General features: G+C 38.5%; 1 protein-coding gene across 6 annotated transcripts in view; it reads left to right on the top strand.

Annotated features, from left to right (window-relative positions):
* The window catches only part of PPEF1 (protein phosphatase with EF-hand domain 1), a 150,341-nt gene that overhangs the window by 77,570 nt on the left and 46,809 nt on the right, over positions 1–25,962 (top strand). For all 6 annotated transcript variants that reach the window (XM_068532956.1, XM_068532954.1, XM_068532953.1 and 3 more), the window contains 3 exons: positions 8,715–8,875; positions 18,338–18,452; positions 22,459–22,505. In XM_068532956.1, the coding sequence (XP_068389057.1) occupies positions 8,715–8,875; positions 18,338–18,452; positions 22,459–22,505 (323 nt within the window). The remainder of the gene's footprint in view (positions 1–8,714; positions 8,876–18,337; positions 18,453–22,458; positions 22,506–25,962) is intronic.

Here is a 25,962-nt window from a genome sequence, read left to right on the forward strand (position 1 = left end):
AAGAAGGGTGTTTTAATGGTATGCTCTGAGCTAAGTACATATGTGTGAAACTAATTAAAGCATTTAATGATCTGTAGAAGGTTTCTGAATGGTGGAATAGCGAAACCTGAGGAGTGGGGAGTGGGTGGGAAGTAGGTATTTTGCCATTTTTTTTCTTTTAGCTAATTACAATTTGAAGACAGTTGTTTGTGCTTCATGTTCTTTGGCAAAAATATTTCTGAGAGGAAATATAATAATAATGAAATGAAACAGCCCTCTTTCTGCTAATGACCTAATATTTTAATCTGAGCTCTGCATCAGAATCACTTATGGATATTCATAGCCACAGATGGCTGGGTTCCAGCCCAAAGATATTTACTCAGGCTCTATATTTTTAAAAATCTGCTTAAAAAATTATGCAAGTGATTTAAAAATATTTCAAAAATCTTATCAGAGAAGGGGACAGTGGTTTAACTTTCTTATGTAAACTTTTCTGGAAGAAAAGTATACAAATTACAGGAAAGTACACAAATGATAAGTATATGACTTAATAAATTTTCTCAGAGTAACCTCAGCCTTGTAACATGCACCCAGAACAAGAAATAAGACATTATCATAGCCACAGAAGCCCCCTCCTGTTCTCCTCTACTCACTACCCAATCCCTGCACCCTCGTCACTACTTTCCTGACTTCTACCTCCTAGATTAGTTTTGCTTGTTTTTGAACTTCTCTGTATAAATGAAAACGTACAGTTTTGCTTCTTTTACTCAACTTTATATTTGTGAGAGTCATCCATTTGGTCATTCTTATTGCTGAATAATATTTAATTTTATGAATATACCAAAATTTATCCATTCTATTGTTTATGGACATTTGAGTTGTTTTCAGTTTTGGTAATTTAAGTGGTACTACTATGCACATTCTTGTACTTGCCCTTTTTAGTGAACATATGTATTCTTTTCTTTTGCCATATACTCATTTTCAGTTATCTATTGCTGTATAACAAACCACCCCAAAATTTAGTGCTTTAAAACAACAACCATTTTATTGCTTGTGATTCTGTGGGTCAGGCATTTGAAGGGCTCAGTGGGGATGGCTTGTCTTTGTTGCATGTGGTGTCAGTTGGCCTCACTCAACTTAGCTGGGCTGGAGAGGGAGGTCCAAATGGTTTTCTCACATGTTTGGGACTTTGGTGTTGGCTATGAGCTTGGATACCTCAGTTCTCCTCATGCAGCCTCTCTGTCCAACAGGATATCCTGGACTTCTTAACATGGCAGCTAGATCCCAAGAGGGCAAAGGCAGAAGCCACAAGGCCTCTTTAGGCCTCTGCTCTGGAACTCACACAAAATCAGTTCTGCCATATCCTATTGGTCAAAGCAAGTCACAAGGCTAGGTGCAGATTCAAAGGGGTTAGGAAAGATCCATCTCTTGCAGGGAGCAGTAGCAGCAGCATTATCTTGTAAAGGGATATGAATACAAGGAGACGTGATTCGTTGGGGACCGTTATTATAAAGATGTACCACAACCCAGGAAAGGAAGTTTGGAGTTATAGGGCATACGTATGGTCAGCTTTATTAGGTACTGATAAACAGTTTTACAAAATTGTTGTACCAAGTTATACTGCCAACAGTGTATGAGAGTTCCAGTTGTTCAGTATCTTTGTCAACACCTGAAATTATCAGTCCTTTTCATTTTAGCCATTCTGGTGGGTATGTAGTAATATCACATTTCTGCTTTAATTTGCATTCCCCTGGTGAGCAGAGAAGTTGCTCACTTGTTTGAATGTTTAGCAGTCACGTGGACATCCCATATGGCAAAGTGCCTGTTCAGGTCTTTTGCCCATTTTTCTATTGGGTATCTGCCTTTTTCTTACCAATTTGTAAGAGTTCTGTAGGTATTCTAAATATGAGAATGTGAATCTTTGTTAGATGAATTTATTGCAAATATCTGCTCCTAGTCTTTGGCTTTTATCCATCCCCCTAGTCTTTAATCTTTAAATGATGTCTTTTGATGAGTAGACATTCTTGATTTTTTTTTTAATTAATTAATTAATTTTTATTTTTGGCCGTGTTGGGTCTTCGTTTCTGTGTGAGAGCTTTCTCTAGTTGCGGCAAGCGGGGGCCACTCTTCATCGCGGTGCGCGGGCCTCTCACTATCGCGGCCTCTCTTGTTGCGGAGCACAGGCTCCAGAGGCGCAGGCTCAGTAGTTGTGGCTCACGGGCCTAGTTGCTCCGCGGCATGTGGGATCTTCCCAGACCAGGGCTCGAACCCGTGTCCCCTGCATTAGCAGGCAGATTCTCAACCACTGCGCCACCAGGGAAGCCCGACATTCTTGATTTTAATGTAGTACAATTTTTTTCTTTTATGGTTAGTGCTTTCTGTATCCTGCTTAAGAAACCCTTGCCTGATATGAGCGTGCACGCATGTGTGTGTGTCTGTGTGTGCTCATTTGTGCAAAAATAAATACAGGAGAAACCTACAGGGTAAATCAGAAACTAATGGCATTATCTACCTACAGGAAATGGAGGGACAGGTGGGAGCAGGGCAGAAAGAATGGGGAGAATGGGGTTTGGGTAGGAGGGATGAGGGGCAAGTGACACATCTCTGAGAATACCTTTCTGTAGTTCTGAATCTTAGAACCATGATAATGTTTCACATCCCTAAGAAAAAAATAATAATTAATTAAAAACAGGAAGAGAGAGAGAATGTGATTCCCAAGTAGAATACACACTGTGACAAATGAACTTAATTGTATTACAAATGAATAACCATCACCCAAAGGAGGTGGGGAAGAAACAAAATAACCTAAGTGACATTGGAAAATAGCGTTTAACCATAATATGCCTTGATGAGGTTTCATTTTTATTTATCCTGTGTGGGGTTTGCTGAGCTTCTGTTATATCTAAGTTGATATTTTTGTCAGGTTTAGGAAATTTTCATCCATTAATTATTTAAAATATCTTTCCTTTCAAGTCTAAGTATCTTTTTCTTTGTGAATCCTTGGCTTTTAAACTTAGAAGGCCCTGAAATATTTAAAATGTGGATTACCATGGCTGTTTTTCTAGATTTTTTATGATTTGACTTTTAAAAGTTTTAACATTTCATAAATTTTGAATTTTTGATATTAAACTAAAAAAGGAAATTTTGATGCCTAGTGGTTGAGAATAATTAAAAAACACACCTACGAAGAAAATGTCCAAGTAGTTAACCAAATTTTCCCCACGACATTTATTTCATAATGTATCTTTTCACCATGTTTTGTAGTGCCTCCTTCATAATATATTCATTGAAAAATGTGTAATAGGGCATATTTCCAGGCTGTCTGTTATCTTACACATCTCTCTATTATAGAGTCCTAGTATCATACTGATTTAGTTATTATATGTATCAGAAAAAGAGATTTACAGATTATTGCTGTATGTTGATTTCACTTTCAAAATTTTTTCCAGCTTTATTAAAATATAATTAACATATAACATTATATAAGTTTAAGGTGTACCGTATAATGATTTCTTATATGCATATATTGCAAAATGATTACCACAATGTTAGTTAACACATGCATCAATTCACATAGTTACAATTTTGTGTGTGTGTGGTGAGAGCTTTTAAAATGTACTCTCTTAGCAACTTTCAGTATATATTAGAGTATTGTTGACTAGAGTCACCATACTGTACATTACTGTAGGTTGCTTTCTGATGGCCCTTTTTGGTGGGAAAGTTCCAGACAACCTCTACCTAGGCCTGTTTGGCAGAAGTGCTATGACCCCTAAGCAGGGTATATTTAGGGACCAGAAGGTCACTTAACATTTCCAGATACCAGGGCCAGTTTAATGGTTTTAACTCTGAGGCACAGAGTATGCTGAGACATTCTGGGTGTTCCAAAGGTGAGAGGTGACCTACATGTCCTACTGCTTGCTCAAAGCCAATTCATAGGACTTGATGGGGAGACGCTGCACATCCTTTCCCCAGTCTGAGTTTTTACATCAGCCTCCTCCCACAGGTAGAAAGCCAAAGCTGCTATATACATAGCAACAGGTTTAAACAGAGTCTGGTGGAAGTGGGGAGTGGGATGGAGTGAGTGGAAGTGTTGTTTTGACTTTTCTTTCTGCTTTCCAGATCAATCAAAATGTGCTATCAAGCCAGGTATTTTATATTTTTTGTTGCTATGGTGAATAAGATATTTCCCCCACTGTATCTCCCTAATGATTATTGGTAGTATTTAGTAAAGCGTTTGGTTTATGTCTGTTTATTTTGTATTGTGATACTATTGAACAGTAACATTAAATAATAATAATAATTATTATTACTACTCATATTTATTAAATGCCATGTGCCATGTCTTTTAAGTGCTTTAAATATATCATTTCATTTAGTTTTCATGACAAACCAGTGGAATTAGTATTCTCATCCCCCTTTTGTGGATGAGAATACTGAGGCTTATAAGGTAACCTCCCAAGGTTATTCATCTTATCAGTGGTGAAGCTGTGATTCAAACCAGTGAGATTAACCGCTGTATTATTTTAATTCTCCTATCAATTCTGGGAGTTTTTCAATTGATTTCCTTGAGTGTAGATATTTAATCACACTGGTCACAAGTAACTTTATATCTTTCTGTCCAAGAGTCACTGCTCTTATTTTGGCTTCATGTTTTATTATATTTGCTGGAGATAGCAGAACAGTGTTAAAATGAAACAGTGAAAGTGGGCATCCCCGTTTTGTTAATGATTTAATGGAAAAACCATTACCGTTGATTTAAATTTTTAAAAATACGTTAAGGAGGTATCCTTCCATTCCTAGTTTTCTGAGTTTTTAAAAAAATCAAGAACAGGTGTTGAATTTTACAAAAGGTCATTTTGGCATCTATTGAACTTATTGAATGGACACTCATGATTTTAATCCAGATTCATAATTGAGAAATGAAGTAACTATAAACATGGTTCAATTTGTGCTTTTCTTTTTCCAGCAACGTCTGGAGCTTGTATGCAAAGTGACATGCGGGTGGTAGAGGCAGAAATTGTTTTTTTTTTTTTAAAAATTATGAGCTTTAGATTTTTCCTAGTCCAGATTTTGAGTCTGTACTGGGCAAAAGAAAAGATTGTGTGTAGGGGGTATTTTTGAGGTATTTTCTTTAGAACAACTTGTTAAGGCATCATTCAGTTATAGTTCAAGATTTTATTATATTTAATTACTATAGATTCATGTTGACAGAATTAGAAACCAAATAGGTATGGATTAATTCTAATTACATGTTGCACAAATATTCTTATAGCTGGCATTCATTAAATTATTATTATTAGTTATAATAGTTACAGCCCACAAGGACAGTACATGCATTTGAAATGTTGACGCTTTTGATTGTTTTCACATATGACGCACGTTAGCTACCCACGTTAGGAAGAAAATCTACGTTATTCTTTATTATGTGGATAAAAACCAGCAGAAGGATTATGATTTGATGTTTATTGATATTTCATATTGAGTAGTTTTGATTAAGAATTGGTTTAGGGGGCTTCCCTGGTGGCGCAGTGGTTAAGAATCCGCCTGTCAATCCAGGGGACACAGGTTTGAGTCCTGGTCCGGGAAGATCCCACATGCCACGGAGCAACTAAGCCCGTGTGCCACAACTACTGAGCCTGTGCTCTAGAGCCCGTAAGCCACAACTACTGAGCCCACATGCCACAACTACTGAAGCCTGGGCGCCTAGAGCCCGCGCTCTGCAGCAAGAGAAGCCACTGCAATGAGAAGCCCATGCACCGCAACAAAGAGTAGCCCCCGCTCGCTGCAACTAGAGAAAGCCCGCGCACAGCAACGAAGACCCAATGCAGGCAAAACTAAATTAAAAAAAAAAAAGAATTGGTTTAGGGAATTCCCTGGTGGCCCAGTGGTTAGTACTCCGCATTTCCACTGCAGGGGGCCCAGGTTCAATTCCTGGTTGGGGAATTAAGATCCTGCAAGCTGCGCGGCAAGGCCAAAAAAAAAAAAAAATTGGTTTAGGGAAATGGTGCTTTTTCATATATTTATCACTGAACTTATAAGAAATGAGGGTCATCAAATGTATGAAAGGAAGGGCCAGACTGGACTTTTTTTTTTTTTTAAGAAGAAAAGCAATATTTTTATTACGGTCTTAAATAACAAGACTGAGTTTTAATAACCAGAACTGGTGGAATTGACTTGATGTGTCAGTTAGCTGATGAAAAAGGGAAAGTTGACAGAACATTGGTGAAGGCAATGGTCGGGAAAAGAAAATCAGTTCTTGTTTATACCTCACCAGTTGGGATTTCTCAGTAAGGTAGTTATAAGATGATATAGTGTGGGAATAAAGATGCAGACCTACTAGAGAATGGACTTGAGGATACAGGGAGGGGGAAGGGTAAGCTGGGACAAGGTGAGAGAGTGGCATGGACATATACACACTACCAAATGTAAAACCGATAGCTAGTGGGAAGCAGCCACATAGCACAGGGAGTTCAGCTGGGTGCTTTGTGACCACCTAGAGGGGTGGGATAGGGAGGGCGGGAGGGAGACGCAAGAGGGAGGGGATATGGGGATATATGTATATGTATAGCTGATCCACTTTGTTATAAAGCAGAAACTAACACACCATTTAACACACAGTAAAGCAATTATACTCCAATAAAGATGTTAAAAAGAAAAAAGATGATATAATGTAACTGCTGAGGTTGTTTTTGGTTTTGTTTGTTTGGTTGTTGTTGTTTTCCCAAGAGAAGCCTGATTTTTCAGTAAGTAAAGCTGGGAAGAAGAAAGGTTTTTTTTTTGGAGTAAGATGCTCTTCTAAGAAAGACTACCAAGTAGAAATGATCATTAAGATAGTCAAGTAGAATATTTTGGCTTTTCTGCCTACAAAATGAACCTGAGATAAAATTTACCAAGATGCTCTGCATTTCTAGTTTTCAAACATAAAATGAAATAATTAAGTTTTCTCAAATCTCAAACCAAATCCAAATGAGAAAAATAACCTCTGCTGGACCACATTGAAGACAGACATTATTACTCCTAAATTTAACTTCTTATAAAACATCATCAATTACCACCAAAAAATATTGGAGTACACAATAATTTAGAAAACATTTTAAAATTACCAAATATTATGACTTTAGAAAAAAATTTCAAGTTTAGTTTTTAATTGTAATCTCTCAGCATAACTGAATAATGAAAAACAATGTATTCTATCTATATCTGCTAACATCATACCTTCCAAACCTATAGAGAACTTCTTATTTATTTATTTATTTATTTTGGGCTGCATTGGGTCTTTGTTGCTGCATGCGGGCTTTCTCTAGTTGCGGTGAGCGGGGGCTACTCTTTGTTGTGGTGTGCAGTCTTCTCATTGCAGTGGCTTCTCTTGTTGTGGAGCACGGGCTCTAGGCTTGCGGGTTTCAGTAGTTGTGGCACGTGGGCTCAGTAGTTGTGGCACACAGGCTTAGTTGCTCCGCGGCATGTGGGATCTTCCCAGACCAGGGCTTCAACCCGTGTCCCCTGCATTGGCAGGCGGATTCTTAACCACCGCGCCACCAGGGAAGCCCTAGAGAACTTCTAATTAATGAGCTTAGTAGCAATTCAGTGTTAATGAGCTGAAGAGTATGTCATTGTCCTATCAGTTATCTGTTACTGCAATAATACTGTGTATTAAACAACTATAATAGCTCAGTAGCATGTAATAAACATTTCTTTTTGCTCACAAGTGTACAGATCAGCTGAGCACTTCTGCTGATCTTGGCAGACTTGATTTGGCAGTTTTTTGGGTCTCTCAAAAGAGAGAGCATGGAAGCATACAAGGCCTCCTGAGGCCTTGGCTTGGAACTGGTACATAACACTTCCACCATATTCTTTAGTCCAACTCAAGTCACAAACCCAACCCAGCTTCAAGGCCTGGGGAAGGAGACTCTTGATGAGAGTGGCTGCAAAATCACATTAAAAAGAGCATGACTAGAGGCTGGAGTAGAGAATTGGGCATACTTTTGCAATCAATCTACCATATCACTTTTCATCTTTCTCCACCTGAATTGGCCAGATTTCTTTTCTTGGGCTGACTGTTTCATAGGCAGTCTAGCAAGAAAGAGATCCTTGGTCTCAGCACCTACTGAAATGGGCAGTGGAGGTAATCTGTTACACAGAAATATCTCTTCGAGAGAGAGAGGTCCTTTGGGAATTTCTGCCTATGGTTTGTTACCAAGAAGAAAAAGAAAATCATGTCAGAAAATTGGTTTTTATGTGACGAGAGAAACAAATCAATTACAGTTAAGTAAAATTTGAAGTGTTTAACAGGGAAAATTGAATGTTGCCATTTAATTTTCTGTAGATCCTGAATAGCCACAGATGTTTGAACCAAATACAATGCATTGTTATGTTTCCAGCCCTATTTGTAAAAATCTGAGATATTAGAGTGGGCAAAAAAAAATGTAGAGTTAGAGCTTCAGAGCATCAAAATACCTTGATTGACCAGTTTTCCCTGTGCTCCTCCCTCTCCTCCCCACTGATGAACTCACTGCTTTGGTAAAATGTCCACCTGGGAAGGGATAATGATGATTCATGTGAGTGTACCTACTGATCTCAGAACAAATCATTCCTCATGGTTATATGTGGGATATCTTGGTATTCATAACATTTAGCACAGTGCTTTACATGGGCTAGGTATTCAAGAAGTTATTTATTGCATTTTAAGTATGGAAATGTAGATTTTTTTTCCCCCTTTTCTGTCTTTCCATTTCCAGAATTAGTAACTCACCTTCTTGGCAGCAACATCCAGGACAAGGATAGACAGGACTATTTGGGGTTGATAGACGTCCCAGACTCCTACTGTGGTCCTCGGCTGCAATTTCCTCTCACTTTTACTGATATTGATTTACTTATTGAGGCCTTCAAGCAACAACAGGCAAGTAGAAGCAGATACTGTCCTGATTCTTTTTTTTTTTAAATTAATTAATTAATTTATTTATTTATTTATTTTTGGCTGTGTTGGGTCTTCGTTTTCTATGCGAGGGCTTCCTCTAGTTGCGGCGAGCGGGAGCCACTCTTTTTTTTTTTTTTTAAACTTTTTAATTTATTTATTTATTTATTTATGGCTGTGTTGGGTCTTCGTTTCTGTGCGAGGGCTTTCTCTAGTTGCGGCGAGCGGGGGCCACTCTTCATCGCGGTGCGCGGGCCTCTCACCGTCGCGGCCTCTCTTGTTGCGGAGCAGAGGCTCCAGACGCGCAGGCTCAGTAGTTGCGGCTCACGGGCCCAGTTGCTCCGCGGCATGTGGAATCCTCCCAGACCAGGGCGCGAACCCATGTCTCCTGCATTGGCAGGCAGATTCTCAACCACTGCGCCACCAGGGAAGCCCGGGGGCCACTCTTCATCGCGGTGCGCGGGCCTCTCACTGTCGCGGCCTCTCTTGTGGCGGAGCACAAGTTCCAGACGCGCAGGCTCAGTAGCTGTGGTTCACGGGCCCAGTTGCTCCACGGCATGTGGGATCTTCCCAGACCAGGGCTCGAACCCATGTCCCCTGCATTGGCAGGCAGACCCTCAACCACTGCACCACCAGGGAAGCCCTGTCCTGATTCTTGTACATAACATGTGCTCACTGACTATCTGTTGAATGAATAGATGAAAATACTACAGCAGAAATGCATTCCCTTGGGAAAAAACTTCACATTCAGTGAGATCTACCCTCTGCTTTGCTTAACCCATTAAATACAAGTCTCCTCAGGTGCACAGAAACCTCCTCTCTATCTATAGGCTTACAGTATTTCCTTGTTCTTTTTCTGAGGTATAATTCACATACCATAAAATTCACCATTTTAAAGTGTACGATTGATTCAGTGCTTTTTAGTACATTCACAAGATTGTGCAACAATCACTAATATCTAACTCCAGAACATTTTCTTCACCCCCAAAAGAAGTGCCGTACCCATTACCATTCCCTCCTCCCCTACTCCTGGCAACCACTGTTCTACTTTCTGTCTCTGTGGATTTGTCTCTTCTGGATATTTTGTACAAACGGAATCATGTAATCTGTTTCCTTTTGTATGTGGCTTATTTCCCTTAGCATAATGTTTTTAAGGTTCATGCATGCCATAGTATGTTTCATCCCTCCTTTATTTTTATGGCTGACTAATATTCTATTATATGAGTATACCACATTTTGTTTATCCATTCGTCAATGGATGAACATTTGCATTTTTTTCTACCTTTTGGCTATTATGAACAATGCTGCCATGAACATTTATGTGTAAGTTTTTATATGAACATATGTTTTCAGTCCTCTTGCGTCTGTACCTAGGAGTGGAATTGCTGAGTCATATGGTGACTCAATGTTTAACGTTTTGAGGAACTGCTAAATTGTTTTCCACAGTGGCTGCACCATTTTACATTACCACTAGTAATACGTGAGGGTTCCAGTTTCTCTACATTTTTTGCCAACACTTGTTATTTTATGTTTTTTAAAAATTTTAAATTTTATTTTTATTATAGCTATCCTAGTTGTGTGTAAGGTGGTATCTAATTGTGGTTCTCATATGCATTTCCCTAATGGCTAAGATGTTGAGCATCTTTTCATGCTTACTGGCTATTTGTACACATTCTTTGGAGAAATGTCTATTCAGATCCTTTGCCCATTTTAAAATCAGGTTATTTGTCTTTTTACGATTGAGTTGTAAGGGTTCTTTATATATTCTGGATACAAGTCCCTTATCAGATATACAATTTGCAAATATTTTCTCCCATTCTGTAGGTTGTCTTGTCACTTTCTTAATAATGTCTTTTGAGTCACAAAAGTTTCTAATTTTGATGACGTCCAACTTATCTCCTTTTTTCTTTGGTTGCTTGTGTTTTGGCATCGTATCTAAGAATCCATTGCTAAATCCAAGGTCATGAAGATTTACCCCTATGTTTTCTTTTAAGAATTTTATAGTTTTAGCTCTGACATTTAGCTCTATGAGCCATTTTCAGTTAACATCTCTATATGGTATGAAGTATGGGTCCAACTTCATTCTTTGCATGTGGATATGCAGTTGTCCCTATACCTTTTGTTGAAGAATCTATTCTTTCCCCATTGAATGGTTTTGGTTCCTTTGTAAAAAATTAATAGGCCATAGCTGTCTGGATTTATTTCTGGACTCCCAATTCTTTTCCATTGGTGTGTGTGTCTATCCTTATGCCAGTACCACACTGTCTTGATTACTGTAGCTTTGTGGTAAGTTTTGAAATCAGGAAGTGTCTATCCTTATGCCAGTACCACACTGTCTTGATTACTGTAGCTTTGTGGTAAGTTTTGAAATCAGGAAGTGTCAATCCTTTGCCTTTGTTATTCTTTCTCAATATTGTTTTGGCATTTAGGGTCCCTTGCAGTGAATTTGAAGATTGACTTTTCCATTTATGCAAAAAAGCCCACTGAGATTTTGGTAGGGGTTGCACTGAATCTGTAGATTGCTTTGGGCAGTATTGTCTTCTTGACAATATTAAGTCTTCTAATCCATGAACATGGGATGTTTTTCCATTTATTTGGGTCTTCTTTAATCTCCTTCAGCTATGCTTTATAATTTTATACTTTTCAGTGTACAAGTCTTTCACTACCTTGAATTTATTCCTAGGTATTTTATTCTTTTGGTTGCTATTATAAAACGAATTGCTTTCTTAATTCCCTTTTGAACTGTTCATTGCTGGTGTATAGAAACACAACTGACTTTTGTAGGTTGATCTTTTACTCTGCAACTTTGCTGAATTCATTTATTAGCTCTAATAGGTGTGTGTTTTGTGTGTGTGTGTGTGTGTGTTTGTGTATTCTTTTGGATATTCTATATACAGGATCACATCATCTGTGAATAGAGTTTTACTTCTTCGTTTCTGGTTTAGATGCCTTTTATTTCTTTTTCTTGCCTAATTGCTCTGGCTAGGATTTCCAGTATAATGTTGAATAGCAGTGGTGAGAGCAGACATGCTTTTCTTATTCCTCATCTTAGGGAGAAAGCTTTTAATCTTTTCACCATTGAGTTTGATGTTAGTTATGGTTTGGTTTGGTTTGGTTTTTAATAAATGCTGTTTATCAAGTTGAGGAAGTGTCCATCTATTCCTAGTTTTCTGAGTGGCTTTATCATGAAAAGGTGTTGGAATTTGTCAAATACTTTTTCTGCATTAGTTGAGATGATTGTGTGTTTTTTTCCCTTCATTATAGTAATGTTGTGTATTACATTGATCAGTTTTCTTATGTTGAACCACTCTTACATTCCTGGAATAAATCCCACTTGGTTATGGTATATAATTCTTTAGAAATTCTCTTGGATTTGGTTTGCTGGTATCTTGTCAAGGATTTTTGCATTTTATTCGTAAGAGATATTGGTCTGTATTGTCTTCTTGTGTGGTGTTTTTATCTGCTTTGATATCAAGGTAATACTGTCCTCATGAAATGAGTTAGGAATTGCTTCCTTCTCTTCTGTTTTTTAGAAGAGTTGGAGAAGGATTGGTGTTACTTCTTTAAAGGTTTCATAGAGTTCACCAGTGAAGCTGTCTGGTCTTGCACTTTTCTTTGTTAGGGAGTTTATGATTACTGATTCAATCTCTACTTGTTCTAGATCTGTTCAGATTTTCTATTTCTTCTTGAGTGTTTTGATAATTTGTGTGTTTCCAGGAATTTGTCCATTTCATCTAAATTATCTAATTTGTTAGTATACAGTTGTTCATAATATTCTCTTATAATTCTTTTTATTTCTTTGAGGTCAGTGGTAATGTCCCCATTTTCATTTCTGATTATAGTTATTTGCATTTTCTCTCTTTTTTTTCTTGGCCAGTCTAGGTAAAATTTTGTCAATTTTGTAGCTCTTTTCAAAGAAGCAACTTTTGGTTTTGTTGATTGTATTGGTTTTCTGTTCTCTATTTCATTTATCTGCACTCTAATCCCTATCTTCTTCCTTCTGCTGGCTTTCCGTTTAATTTGCTCTTCTTTTTCTAGCTCCTTAACTCATTACTGATGGGGGGATTTTTGTAGAAACTAATGCCTGTGGCTGGCGATTTTTATTTTGGCTGACCAAAAAGTCAATTCTGTTATTTCACTAACACTTTGCAGGTTATTACATTCAGCAGTTATATCTGACACACCTGTAAAGTCTTCTAATTTTCGTGAAATGTTGTCTTCTATCCACTCTTCTGTAGAAGCAAAGGGACATTCTCCAGCACCACGAGTTTCATTTTCACTTTCCGTATCAGAATCAATCACTAAGGTTTTTTGTCTTTTTGTTGGTGTTATATTCACATTGTCTGAATCAGAACTATATTCTGAAGAACTGTCATCTTCTGGATGCTAGTATATATGTTGCTCAGACAGTCAGAGAAAATATCTGCATAAAGTTCACCGAACAGTTCTTCTTCACTCAGAATTTCACAATGTGTCATTTTTGAAAATTTTACGTTTATAATATACACAAGGTTGGAGCAAAACCTAATGGAGCAAAATGTGAATGATAATGACAATCATAAGTTATATAATGAACCCTTGATCAATTTTAAGCTCTAACAACTTTGCATGGTGATGTTAATTGTATCACTCTCTAAAAACGTATTGATATGTCTCTGGTCAATAATGTTCAGGTAACAAAAGACGTATTAATGTGTCTCTGGTCAATAATGTGTTAAGCATTAAGTCAAGCTTTTCATTCGAGATCTTTCTTCTTTCTTAATGTAGGCATTTACAGCCATACATTTCTCACTGAGCATTGCTCTTACTGTATCCCGTAAGTTTTGGTATGTTGTGTTTTAATTTTTGTTCATCTCCAAGTATTTTCTAATTTCCCTCATGATTTCTTCAACATATTCAAGAGTATGTTGTATAATTTCCACATATTTGTGAACTTTCCAGTTTTCCTTCTGTTATTGATTTCTAGTTTCATTCCATTGTGGTCAAAGAAGATACTTTGTATGATTTCAGTCTTTTAGAATGTATTGAGGCTTGTTTTGTAGCCTAACATCTGGTCTATCCTAGAGAATGTTCCATGTGCACTTGTAAGAAAATGTGTAGTCTGCTGTTTTGGGTGGAGTAGTCTATCGATGTTTCTTAGGTCTAGTTGGGTGTGAGGTCTCCGAAGTTTCTTTTCTTTTAGGCTGTGTTCACCTAGTGTTTTGACAGAGATTTCCTTGAACACCAAGAGCCATTAAGAAAGAAAGAAAGAGAGAGAGAGAGAGAGAGGAAGGGAGGGAGGAGTGAGGGGGAAGGGAGGGGGAGGGAGGGAGGAGGAAAGAAAGGAGGAAAGAGGGAAAGAAAGAGGGAGGGGGAAGAAAGAGGGAGAGGGAAAGAAAGAAGGGAAGGGAACAGAAGGGAAGGAAAGGGAAGGAAGGAAAATCTAGTCTTTGCTGATTGGCTCTGTGTTGGTACACTCCTTTGCTGCTTAGCCTGGCTGTTTACAAATCCATCTTAGCCTTTACTTTCTGCTTGCACTGTGCCATTTTTAAGTTGCCTCTTTCTTAATTCAGCATTGGTTGCTGTGAGCTTTGACTATTTTCCAGAGTTCTGACAAAGTTGGATCTGACAGGTTTTCTTTGTTTGTTTGATCTGGTTTTTTGGCTTTATTTTTCAGTGTTTCTGCAGAGGGATGGGATCTTGGAACTATCTACCTCATTATTTTCTGACACCACCCCAGAACCCTCATTCTCAGGTTAGGACCTTAAGGGTGTACCCTAGGAGTAAGAGTGAATGAGAAGTACTGGCTCTGTAGGGACTGAAGCAAAATTTTGAATCATCTAATTCCTGAAATTGAATTGAGATCATCCTAGACAGCTAGTGCTCCTAGCCATCTGCCAAGAGAAAATTTAAACCCCCTCTGGAAGAAAATAGGGGCTTAAATTATTTCTTCAAGTTTTCATGTACAGTATCCAGAACTTAACACAACTGTTAACCAGGCACAGGAGGATGCAAGATTCACAAAAGAAAACTGAGGCAAACAGCAAACAATGGAAACAAACCTATAGAGTTTTTAGATAATGGCATTATCAGACTCAGGGTTGAAAATAAATATGCTTAATATGCTCAAGGACATAAAAGCTATGACAAAAATTCAAGGAGCTATAATAGAAAAGATAGACAATTTTGATTTTATAAAAATGAAAAAAATATGACGCTAAGGGAAGAATAAAAGGTTCAACATAGTGTACAGTGTGCTCCCATTTGTTAACAAAATTAATAAGCATTATATATTTTGATTTTTAAAAATTGAGATAAAATTCATATCACATAAAATTGATTGTTTTAACCATTTTAAATAAAGTGTATGATTCATTGGTTTTTAGTATATTCACAATGTTGTGCAACCATCACCACTATCTAATTCCAGAACATTTTTATCATCCTCAAACAAAACCCTGTACCTCATTCCCCCTTCTCCCTAGCCCCTGGCAACCATTAGTTTACTTTCTGTCTCTGCAGATTTGCCTAATCTGCGCATTTTATATAAATGGAATCATATAATATGTGCCTTTTGTGTCTGGTGGCTTCTGCTTGGTATAATGTTTTCAAGGTTCATTCATGTTGTAGCATGTATCAGTCAGTACCTCATTCCTATTTTTGGTCGAATAATATTCCTTTGTGTGAATATACCACATTTTATTTAAGGGATTATGTATTTATACATGTGTTTTCGTATTCATATGTGGTTATATTGATTTTTTTAAAATTTATTTATTTTATTTATTTATTATTTTTGGCTGCGTTGGGTCTTCGTTGCTGCGCGTGGGCTTTCTCTAGTTGCGGTGAGCGGGGGCTACTCTTCATTGCGGTGCGCGGGCTTCTTATTGCAGTGGCTTCTCTTGTTGCGGAGCACAGGCTCTGGGCGCGAGGGCTTCAGTAGTTGTGGCGTGCAGGCTTCAGTAGTTGTGGCTCACGGGCTCTAGAGCACAGACTCAGTAGTTGTGGCACACTGGCTTAGTTGCTCCGTGGCATGTGGGATCTTCCCGGACCAGGGCTTGAACCCGTGTCCCCTGCATTGGCAGGCGGATTCCTAACCACTGTGCCACCAGGGAAGCCTGGTTATATTGATTTTTATATGCTTGCAAGTGCATAGAATATTTTTTGGAAAGATACTCAAGACACTCTTAACAGCAGCTGTTTTGGGGAATAGGGAAAGGAGACTGAAGTCTGGGGAAGAAGGAAAATTGCTTTTCATTATTATACTCCTTTTTGCTGTTTAAATTTTTATTTCAACTTTAGAAATGTGGGGGGTTTTTTTCATTTAAAAACCAGTTACTTTTTTAAAAAGAAAATCCTTTAAAAGTAATATTCTCCCTCAATGCCTTTAAAAGAATGTGAGTATTTTATTTAAGTTGCCATTTAATCTGAATATATTTGTAAACATAGAAATCAACTTCTGAGTTAACTCTTTTGAGTATTTAATATTGCTGTAAACACGATTATAATGCTACTGAAAGAGAAGTAGACTGGCTCTGTAGGGACTAATAATACCAAAGTGATTTTAACCAATCGAAAAAGGACCCAGAAAAAACATTTTCATAGTAGGAATTTTCTGTTGTTGCAATATATCCTCAATGATTATTTGTTAATTTAACTTAATAAAACAACTGCCTTTTCAGACAGTAATTCCTCTGATTAGCACTACAAATGGTCCAGAAAGTCTACAGTGGCAACTTAAGATAACACTGAATCCAGTTTTGGGAATCAATAAATTAAATATGGAAATTAAAATAAATCATTCTATCGAAGTGTTTTGCCTGTTCCTTTAAAATCTGGCTAAAGGAAAGTTCAAGATTTGACTCACGGATTTAGAATGCTTTTGTGGGGAAAATCCTTAGCAATCCATTAGGTTTGGAGAGACAGGAAATGTGGGTTGCTCCCCACTAATTAACATCCAGGGGACCTTCTCTTTCCTCCTAATTCTCACATTGCTTCCAATCCTGCTTCCTGGTTTTTTTTTTTAAATAAGTTTGGAGAATTTCATGATTAAATAATTTTAATGGGAAGTGGAAATGGAAAATAATTTCATTATTTTAATAGGAAGTGGAAATGGAAATTTCAGGGCACCATGAGATAGCATTGTTCCAAAGGGTTCCATCTGTCCTGAATCCCATGCCCAAAGTGTTACCTGAACAATATGTAGATATGACCTCTCTCTCAGCCTCCAATAATCTAAACCAGTGCTGTCCAATAGGAATATAATGTGATCCACATACATAATTTAAAATCTTCTAGTAGTCAATATTATAAAGGCAAAAAGAAACAAGTGAAATTAATTTTAATAATGTGTTTTATTTACTCCAACATATAAAATTATCATTTTAATATGTAATCATATTAAAAGTTTTTAATGAGACGTTTTACTTTTTTTTTTCATACTAAGTCTTTAAAATCCAGTGTGTATTTTGTGCTTACATTACATCTCAATTTTGACTGACCCCATTTCAAGTGGTCAATAGCCCCATGTGACCAGTGTCTACTTCATTGGACAGTACAGGTACAAACAGTCCTGACTAGAAAGTGGTGTTAGCATCTGTTAAATTTGTATCAGCTACATCACTTTTTGAATTATGTATTTGGAATAGTTTATAATTTACAAAAAGAGAGAACAACACACTGTATTTAAAAACAAACAAACAAAAAAGCCTGGAAGAGAAAACCCAGTAAATGTGTCCAAAACAATGCTGTCATCAACACTGTAACTGGAGGAGATCAAGGGATGAATAGTCATAATAGGAGCTAATCCGAATGGTTTATCTGAGTTGGCAATATGTTCTATACTTACACTTGTATATAAGTGTGCTTGCTGTCCTGTAAACTCATGTCTGTGCACCAAATATTGAGCCACACCTAGGACACCTGGCTCAGGAGTCCCTTGGAGCCTGTCTGGCTGCCTTGTGAAACCTCCTAACCCAGCACCCCCATCTAATTCCCAGCCCTGGGGCAGGAGGTCGCAAGCAAATGCAAAGCAGCTCCTCTTGAACAATCTCTCTCTGCTTCTCTCTTTCTTTCTACTTCTCTCTCTTTTCCTTCCTTCTCTTTTCTTTACTTTTTTGCCTGCACATTTCCTTAGGGCAAGGGAGTCTCCTTTTTTTCTTGTCACCTCTCTTGGGCTCTAAGGGCCAAGAATAATAAGAAATGTTCTGTGAATGGGTGATGTCAATTAAGAACATGAGAATATAGACGTCCTAGGAACCATTCATTCATTCAACTTACACATCTCTAGTGAGGGCTTATTATGTGCCAGATACTGTGCTAGGATAATCTATTTAAAAATAATTTAGAGATTGTCATGAACTATAGCTACCTGAAATGTGCTCATATGTTCCACCTATATTGCTTTCTGTGCACTCATGCCTTTTCTCCTAATTCATTATATCTATTTCCTCTCCTTCGCCCTCACAGATACTTCATGCTTATTATGTCTTAGAGGTGCTATTTGAAACCAAGAAGCTCCTGCAGCAAATGCCGAATTTCACTCACACAAAAACTTCTCCCTCCAAAGAGATAACAATCTGTGGTAAGTTTCAGAGCAGTGTTGCCAAATTAATATTTAGGAGCCTCTTGGTTCCACATCATTGGCCTAACTTGAAAACTGTGTAAATTGGACTGTATTAAGGGAAAAGTGTTAATATAGAGCTTTCTATCATGATAGTACTGTTTCCTATCTTGTCTTTGTTTTGCATACCAGCTGGCAGGAATTAATTATGTGAGAAATTAAAGAGCTCATAGCTTTTTATAAAGGCAGGCAGCATTTTAATACAGAAAACCACCCATGGGTGGAATAAGTGTTCTTTGCCCTCCGTCTGGCTCTCATTATCTTTGTTCAATGCAGCTTTTTCTAGGTGGGCCTCTGCATGCCACTTATGCTGGGAAGAGAAAAGCCCAAGGCAGGGTGGAGACTAAACTCTTCTCTGCCCTCGGCTGCTGTTTTAGATTTTTCCAACTGGTCTCTGCAGCTTTTAGAAGAGTGGGAATGTCCCAGAAATCTGTTACTTGTTCTTCTAAATAACAAGAGCTGAGATTTTGTTATCATATAGGCCAGTCTGACAGGATATTGCTTCAAGAAGCAGTACACATTGAAATTCAACACAGTTGGTGCTCAGCATGCTTGCAACTGTCTGAGAATGGAGTGCATGGAAGGAACAGCAATTCCCTTAACTTCTAATTAAGCCTTTAGGTTACAAAACAGTGATTGTTATCTTCCAAATCAATTTTTAGCCCATGTTTCTTTTACTCTGGCAGGTAGAATGGATTTGACAATCTAATTAAACTATTTCCATTCTAGCATCTGATAGTGGTGACAGGGACTTGATGTAGCAGTACATGCTCCATGACATGTCCTGACTCAGGCTTTTGAAGAGTCCTTAATGGTTCAATTCCAACCTAATCAGGCCACCACATCTCTGCCTTCCAGATGATGCATCTCAGCAGTGGGGACCTTTTATTCAAGGCCTCATCAGCTCTTACTTTTCATGGAGATAAAGAATTTTGGGTCATGAGGCTCAGGAAGCCATGCCAACCCATGAAGCCTCTGGAGCCAAGGCGAGGTTTGCTCTCAGAGTGTATATAATAGGCCAAACAGAGAGTGTGATCTGCTCCCATATGTTTCCAGTATACCTCCAGTTGCCATTGGAGACTTATCTTTGCATGAAAGGATCTGGAAGAAGACATGAATTAATTAGAGGGCATGTAAGTCCTGGAATCACGCAGTGTAAGAACTGAATGGTTCTTACAGAGACCATCTAGTCTATCCCTTGCTCTTACGGATGAAATTGAGGCCCAGAGAGAAAAGTGTATTGCCTTCCATGCATTTCTATGTAGTAACTTGTCCCCCTCTCTCCACCTCAGCTTACTCAGCTGGTTAGTGGCAGAGTCAGAATTAAAAATCAGATCCTCTGCATCCCAGGTTAGAGCCAACTCCATATCTGCTATCCCAACTCCCATCATGCACTGCTCTGACTGATGTTTCATTTTCCATCATGAGACAAGGACTAGGGAATGGATTGATTGGACAGTTCCATTATTTTAAAGATACCCACATCTTGGGCATTTATTTCCAGACTTTTTCCATGTAGCACCATTGATAGAAGGAAAAACCAAGGCCCATAGGTTCCCATAGCATAGGAATTATTATTTTCTGTCTTTAATAGCCCCATTGAACTTAGAAAAATTTGGTCATCATTTAAAATAAAATTAAAAATCAGGGCCATATTTTCATAAACATCCTCTGTTTAAGACAGTATTAGGAAAGGGGGAGAAATTATGATGAACCTTTACCATTATTTTAATTTCCAGATGCATTTTTTTTACATGCACATCTAAACATGCTACATAGTTCTCAACGTGCATGAAATATAGTAGGTGTTTTAGTTTATGTTATAAATGATAACCAGTTATGCACTTATATTTTTGTATGCAGTGGAAATATCTTTCTGTGGCTGTCTTTCCATGATACATTGAGTTTTATTTCTTGCTGTCCAACTAGAAGTTAAAATATTTTTAGGGACTTCCCTGGTGGTCCAGTGGCTAAGACTCCGTGCTCCCAATGCAGGGGGCCCAGGTTTGATCCCTGGTCAGGGAACTAGATCCCATGCCTCAACTAAGAGTTCGCATGCCGCAAATAGAGACCCTGCATGCTGCAAGGAAGATCCCACACGCGGCAACGAAGATCCCACGAGCCGCAACTAAGACCCGGAGCAGCCGAATTAATTAATTAATTAAAAAATAATAAAGCAGCTTATGAAAAAAATGAAAATAAAAATATTTGTATAGCCTCAACTCTTAATATGCTGAAACCAATTCATTTATTAGCATACCAGCTGCAACAGTTCTGACTACCCAAATCTTTGGGTTTCTTTGTTTTTTGTTTTTTTTTTTAAATTGGAACCAAAGCTGCTAATAGTAGCTTGTTTTATTGATATGAAGTGAAATACTTTGTCCATTAAGGCATTGCAGATATTCTAAAGCTCCCAATTAACCAAATTCAACAGAATACCTGACTCACAACATTTTTATTATTATGCTTGTCTCCCTCTCAGAAATTCCTCCCTGCCACCAGGACTCATATTTTTCTGATGTGGCCTCGGAAGCACTAACCACACACAGATTTGGCGAACATATACATGCCTCTGCTCTGTCAGCCAGAGAGGCACCTTTATTCTCAGTGGTGTACATTGGTGCCTCTCCTTTAAGGCAGCATAATGTAGTGGGGACCGTTTATTGAATGAGCTCATATTTTCGTAGCTAAAGTTTTTTTTGTTTTTTTTTTTTTACCATCTTTATTGGAGTATCCTGAAGAAAATTAGGAAAGCAAAATAATTTTAACAATATATTTAACTGATAAGTAAAGTCCTTCCATTTTTATTTCCTTAGATTTGGAGTGAGAGCAATGAGATTTAAGTATACGGTAGTATTAATATGCTCTTAATATTGTAGTCATTTTATAAATAACTGCTGGTGACGCAGGATTTTAATTTTATTATTCCCATTATAATTGGGGTCATCTCTTGTATATATTTGGTTAATTTTGGTTGTAGCATTTTAAGCAAACTGAGGAAAAGTATTCCTAAATTAAATTATATTTAGTAATTAAGTTGGATACAAGGAATAAAAATTTATGATCAGAGGTTACGAAAGTCAAATATTTACCTAGAAATAGTTATCCAAATAGGGCTTTTGAATATTCACATATTTACTCTTGTTTTTAAATTAATGGCTTCATCTATTTATATGGTTTCCCTTAGTTGGCTGAGTTTTATAAAGCCATGCTTTCGTTTTTATTTTCTCTAATAGTCTCATCAACAGAATGTCAACTATCTACTCAAAATTTTTAAGTTTCAGATGCTACTGCTGGAGCATATCCTTGAAAATGTGGCTTTAAAAAGCTTTGCATTTAGCAATTAAACTTAATTATTGAGTGCCTACTATGCAGCAGGTACTATGGGAGGCATTTGGGGTTTAATGCCAAGATAGATGATACTGCTGTTCTCCTAGAGATTACAGTGTAGGTAGCACAGAACAATCACTAAGAGCTTCAGTTTTGAAGAGAGATAAAGTTGAGTTTGAATTCCAGCTCTGCTACTTGGTAGCTGGGCAACTTTGCATAAGTTACTTAACTACTCTGAGCCTCATTCGTAAAATGAGTATGATGAAAACAATACCCATCTCATAGAGTGGTTGTAAGGATTGAACAAGATAATTCACGTAAACCCTTAGTCTAGCACTTGGCACAGAGTGAGCTAAGAACAGCATAAATGGCAGGAGTGAATAGGTAATTGCAACATTGGATGCTGTCCCCTATAGGAAAGGGGACAAAGTTTCCGTAGAGTGCTATGGAAACAAATTGTCTGTTGAATTAATATCATCATAGGGTAAAAACCCGATGTCCTGAAAACGCTTGGAGTATATCAGTAGTGTTTCAGTTTTTAAATTCTGTTACGTATCTTTTCAAATTAGAGTTTTTGTCTTTTCAGTTTTTAAATTCTTGTTTCCTACTGAATAGCGATTTTTCATTTCATTTCCAGGTGATTTGCATGGGAAACTGGATGATCTTTTTTTGATCTACTCGAAGGTAAATGATTATTTTGCTAAATATTTATATTTTTGTTGGGGGAAGGCAGCCCTAGGACAAATAACAATACTAGTTTTATTAGGGATAGGTACAAATACAGATATAATAGGACAGTTTTTATCCAAGAAGTTGAAAGATTTGTTTTTTTTCACACGTTTCACAAAAAAATTTTAAAGATTTAATTTGGGTCTTTGTTTAATATTATTGTTATCTGTAGATCCATTAGGATTTGTACCTGATTGTATTTATGTTCTTTATTACATCGTAAATGTCTAGATGGCACAGGAAGGGGAGGGAAACAGTCTGTTTTATTTTATTGTTATTTGGTTCAGAAGTGAGCATGCCACAGCAGTCTTCTCCTCCATTGTGCACTAATGATGCATGAAAGGAATCCCCCATAGCAAGTTCCAGACTGCTCTTCTCTTCTCCACCCTGATTCATCATTGCCAGGCTCAGCTGCTCTTCCAGTGCTATGACTCCTCTTCGTTGGTTGGGTTTTGTTTGCGGGAGCCCGCACAGAGGGCACAAAGCAGCTTGGCCAGCATGGAGTTTCTCTGCATCTCTTTGATTGGATTCATTTCTTTCTCTGAGCCAGCAGTTGCAACCTAAATGTTTGCTTCTGGGATGATTGCATATAGAAAATTGATCCTGAGGTGACCTCTGCCTTCACAGTGGTACCCGTTTGTCTCTCTTTTTGATTAATACATCATCCCCACAACTAGCATGTTGAATAATTGGGCACAGCATAGGTGTCTCAGATGGCCTGAAAGAAAATATATTCTGATTATTATGATGGGAAATCAATTTTACTCTTTGGGGACTGTGAGAGCTTGAGTAAGCCACATAACCTCCATGACCCTTAATTTCTTTTTTGGCTGCAATATTCTTTTTTCTTTTTTTAAATAGTATTGACATATAGTTGATTTACAATATTGTGTTAGTTTCAGGTATACAGGAAAGTGATTCGGATATCCGAATCACTTTCCTGTGCACCTGAAACTATGCTATACAGTAAATCCTTTTTATTTACCTATTTTATATATAGTAGTGTGTATCTGTTGATCCCATACTCCTAACTTATCTCTCCCCCACTTTCCCCTTTGGTAACCATAATTTTGTTTTCTATGTCTGTGAGCCTGGCTCTGTTTTGTAAATAAGTTCATTTGTATTATTTTTTAGATTCCACATATAAGTGATATCATATGGTAGTTGTCTTTCTCTTTCTGACTTACTTCACTTAGATGATAATCTCTAGGTCCATCCATATTGCTGCAAATGGCATTATTTCTTTTCTTTATGGCTGAGTAATATTCCACTGTATATATATGTACCACATCTTCTTTATCCATTCCTCTGTCGATGGACACTTAGGTTGCTTCCATATCTTGGCTATTGTGAATAGTGCTGCTATGAACATTGGGGTGCACATATCTTTTCAAATTAGAGTTTTTGTCTTTTTCGGATATATGCCCAGGAGTGGGATTGCTGGATCATATGGTTACTATATTTTTAACCTTTTTTTTTTTTGGCTGCGTTGGGTCTTCGTTGCTGCATGCGGGCTTTCTCTAGTTGTGGCGAGCGGGGGCTACTCTTCATTGTGGTGTGTGGACTTCTCATTGCGGTGGCTTCTCTTGTTACGGAGCGTGGGCTCTAGGTGCGCGGGCTTCAGTAGTTGTGGCTCACGGCCCCAGTTGCTCCGCGGCATGTGGGATCTTCCCAGACCAGGGCTCAAACCCATGTCCCCTGCATTGGCAGGCGGATTCTTAACCACTGTGCCACCTGGGGAGTCCCTATTTTTAACTTTTTAAGGAACCTCCATACTGTTCTCCATAGTGTGGCTGCACCAATTTACATTCCCACCAACAGTGTAGGAGGGTTCCCTTTTCTCCACACCCTCTGCAGCATTTATTATTTGTAGGCTTTTTGATGATGGCCATTCTGACTGGTGTGAGGTGATACCTCACTGTAGTTTTGACTTGCACTTCTCTAATAATTAGCGATGTTGAGCATCTTTTCTTGTGCCTGTTGGCCATCTGTATGTCTTTTGGATAAATGTCTATTTAGGTCTTCTTTGGCTGGAGTATTCTTTTTTTTTTTTTAATAAATTTATTTATTTATTTATTTTTGGCTGTGTTGGGTCTTCGTTTCTGTGCGAGGGCTTTCTCCAGTTGCGGCGAGCAGGGGCCACTCTTCATCGTGGTGCACGGGCCTCTCACCGTTGCGGCCTCTCCCGTTGCGGAGCACAGGCTCCAGACGCGCAGGCTCAGTAGTTGTGGCTCACGGGCTTAGTTGCTCCGCGGCATGTGGGATCTTCCCAGACCAAGGCTTGAACCCGTGTCCCCTGCATTGACAGGCAGATTCTTAACTACTGCACCACCAGGGAAGCCCGGCTGCAGTATTCTTGAGCTTCCACCCCATAAGAGGTTGTCTTGTGAATAAAATAACATAAATATCCAAAAGCATTTTTTAAAGTACTAAATTATAATAGAAATACAAGGTTTTCATTTCATTCATTCAGAATGGGAGCTTGGAAGGGAATGGAGGAAGCCAAACCAGGAGTGGATGAATGGAGCTAGCACTTAGGAAGAGATTTGGTTGAGACTGCAGGAGGCCTAAGCAAAGGTCTAGGACCTGGTAGCCAGAGAGTGGGGTCAGGAGAAAGAGAAGGCCATCCAGGTAGTGAGTTGGTGTCAGGAAGTCCAGCCAAAGGTTTGCCGGCAGGGAACTGAGGGTTCTGGTAAATAGGGCAATTCTGGAGATCAGCTACGGAATCCAGTCTGGGCAGGGAAGGAAGAGAGGCCAGGATGGCAACCAACTGGGAGAAATGGGTGGAATGAAGGATTGCCATGCTCTCTGAGGTCAGGGCAGGAGGCCCAGGAAGCAGGATGGGTGGGAAGTTGCAAGGGGAGTAGTCCTAGGGGATGAGTGGGTCCAAGGTGGAATCCAGAATGTGGGTGGCTGAAGTGAGTGAAAGAGAATATTAGGGATGAGGATGTCAAGCAAGTGGAAAGCAGATGTGTTAAGTGGGTTGGCCACAGGACTGAGAGATGAGATGCAGAGGAAGGAAGTTTGGTCAGAGCTCATGGGCCTGGAAGGAGGAGAGGCTGGCAAAGTGTTAGTCTGTTGGTGGCTCTAAGGAGCAAGTGGACCCGCCCCAACTCCTGACCCTGAGGTCTCCATCCTGTGGAAGAGTGGGTCCTTTCCTTCCAGAGGGCTGCACGAGTCAGGAGTCTAGCACCATCCCGAAGGGAGGCCCAGATTTCCAGAGGGAAGTCTTTCTGAATGAGTTGAAGGCAAAAGGGAGTTTATTTATGCAGTTTGAGGAATGAGATTTGTTTAAGTCTACATAGCACCATATAAATGTTCAGAAGTACAGTCCTGCTATTTTTGACAATTACAATCTGAGGAAGGAGAAGGGGGTGGAGGTATGTGGGGAATAGCCACAACAGAAAATCTG

This window comes from Eschrichtius robustus, chromosome X (assembly GCF_028021215.1).
Source record: "Eschrichtius robustus isolate mEscRob2 chromosome X, mEscRob2.pri, whole genome shotgun sequence".
In the NCBI taxonomy this organism is placed as follows: Eukaryota; Metazoa; Chordata; class Mammalia; order Artiodactyla; family Eschrichtiidae; genus Eschrichtius; species Eschrichtius robustus.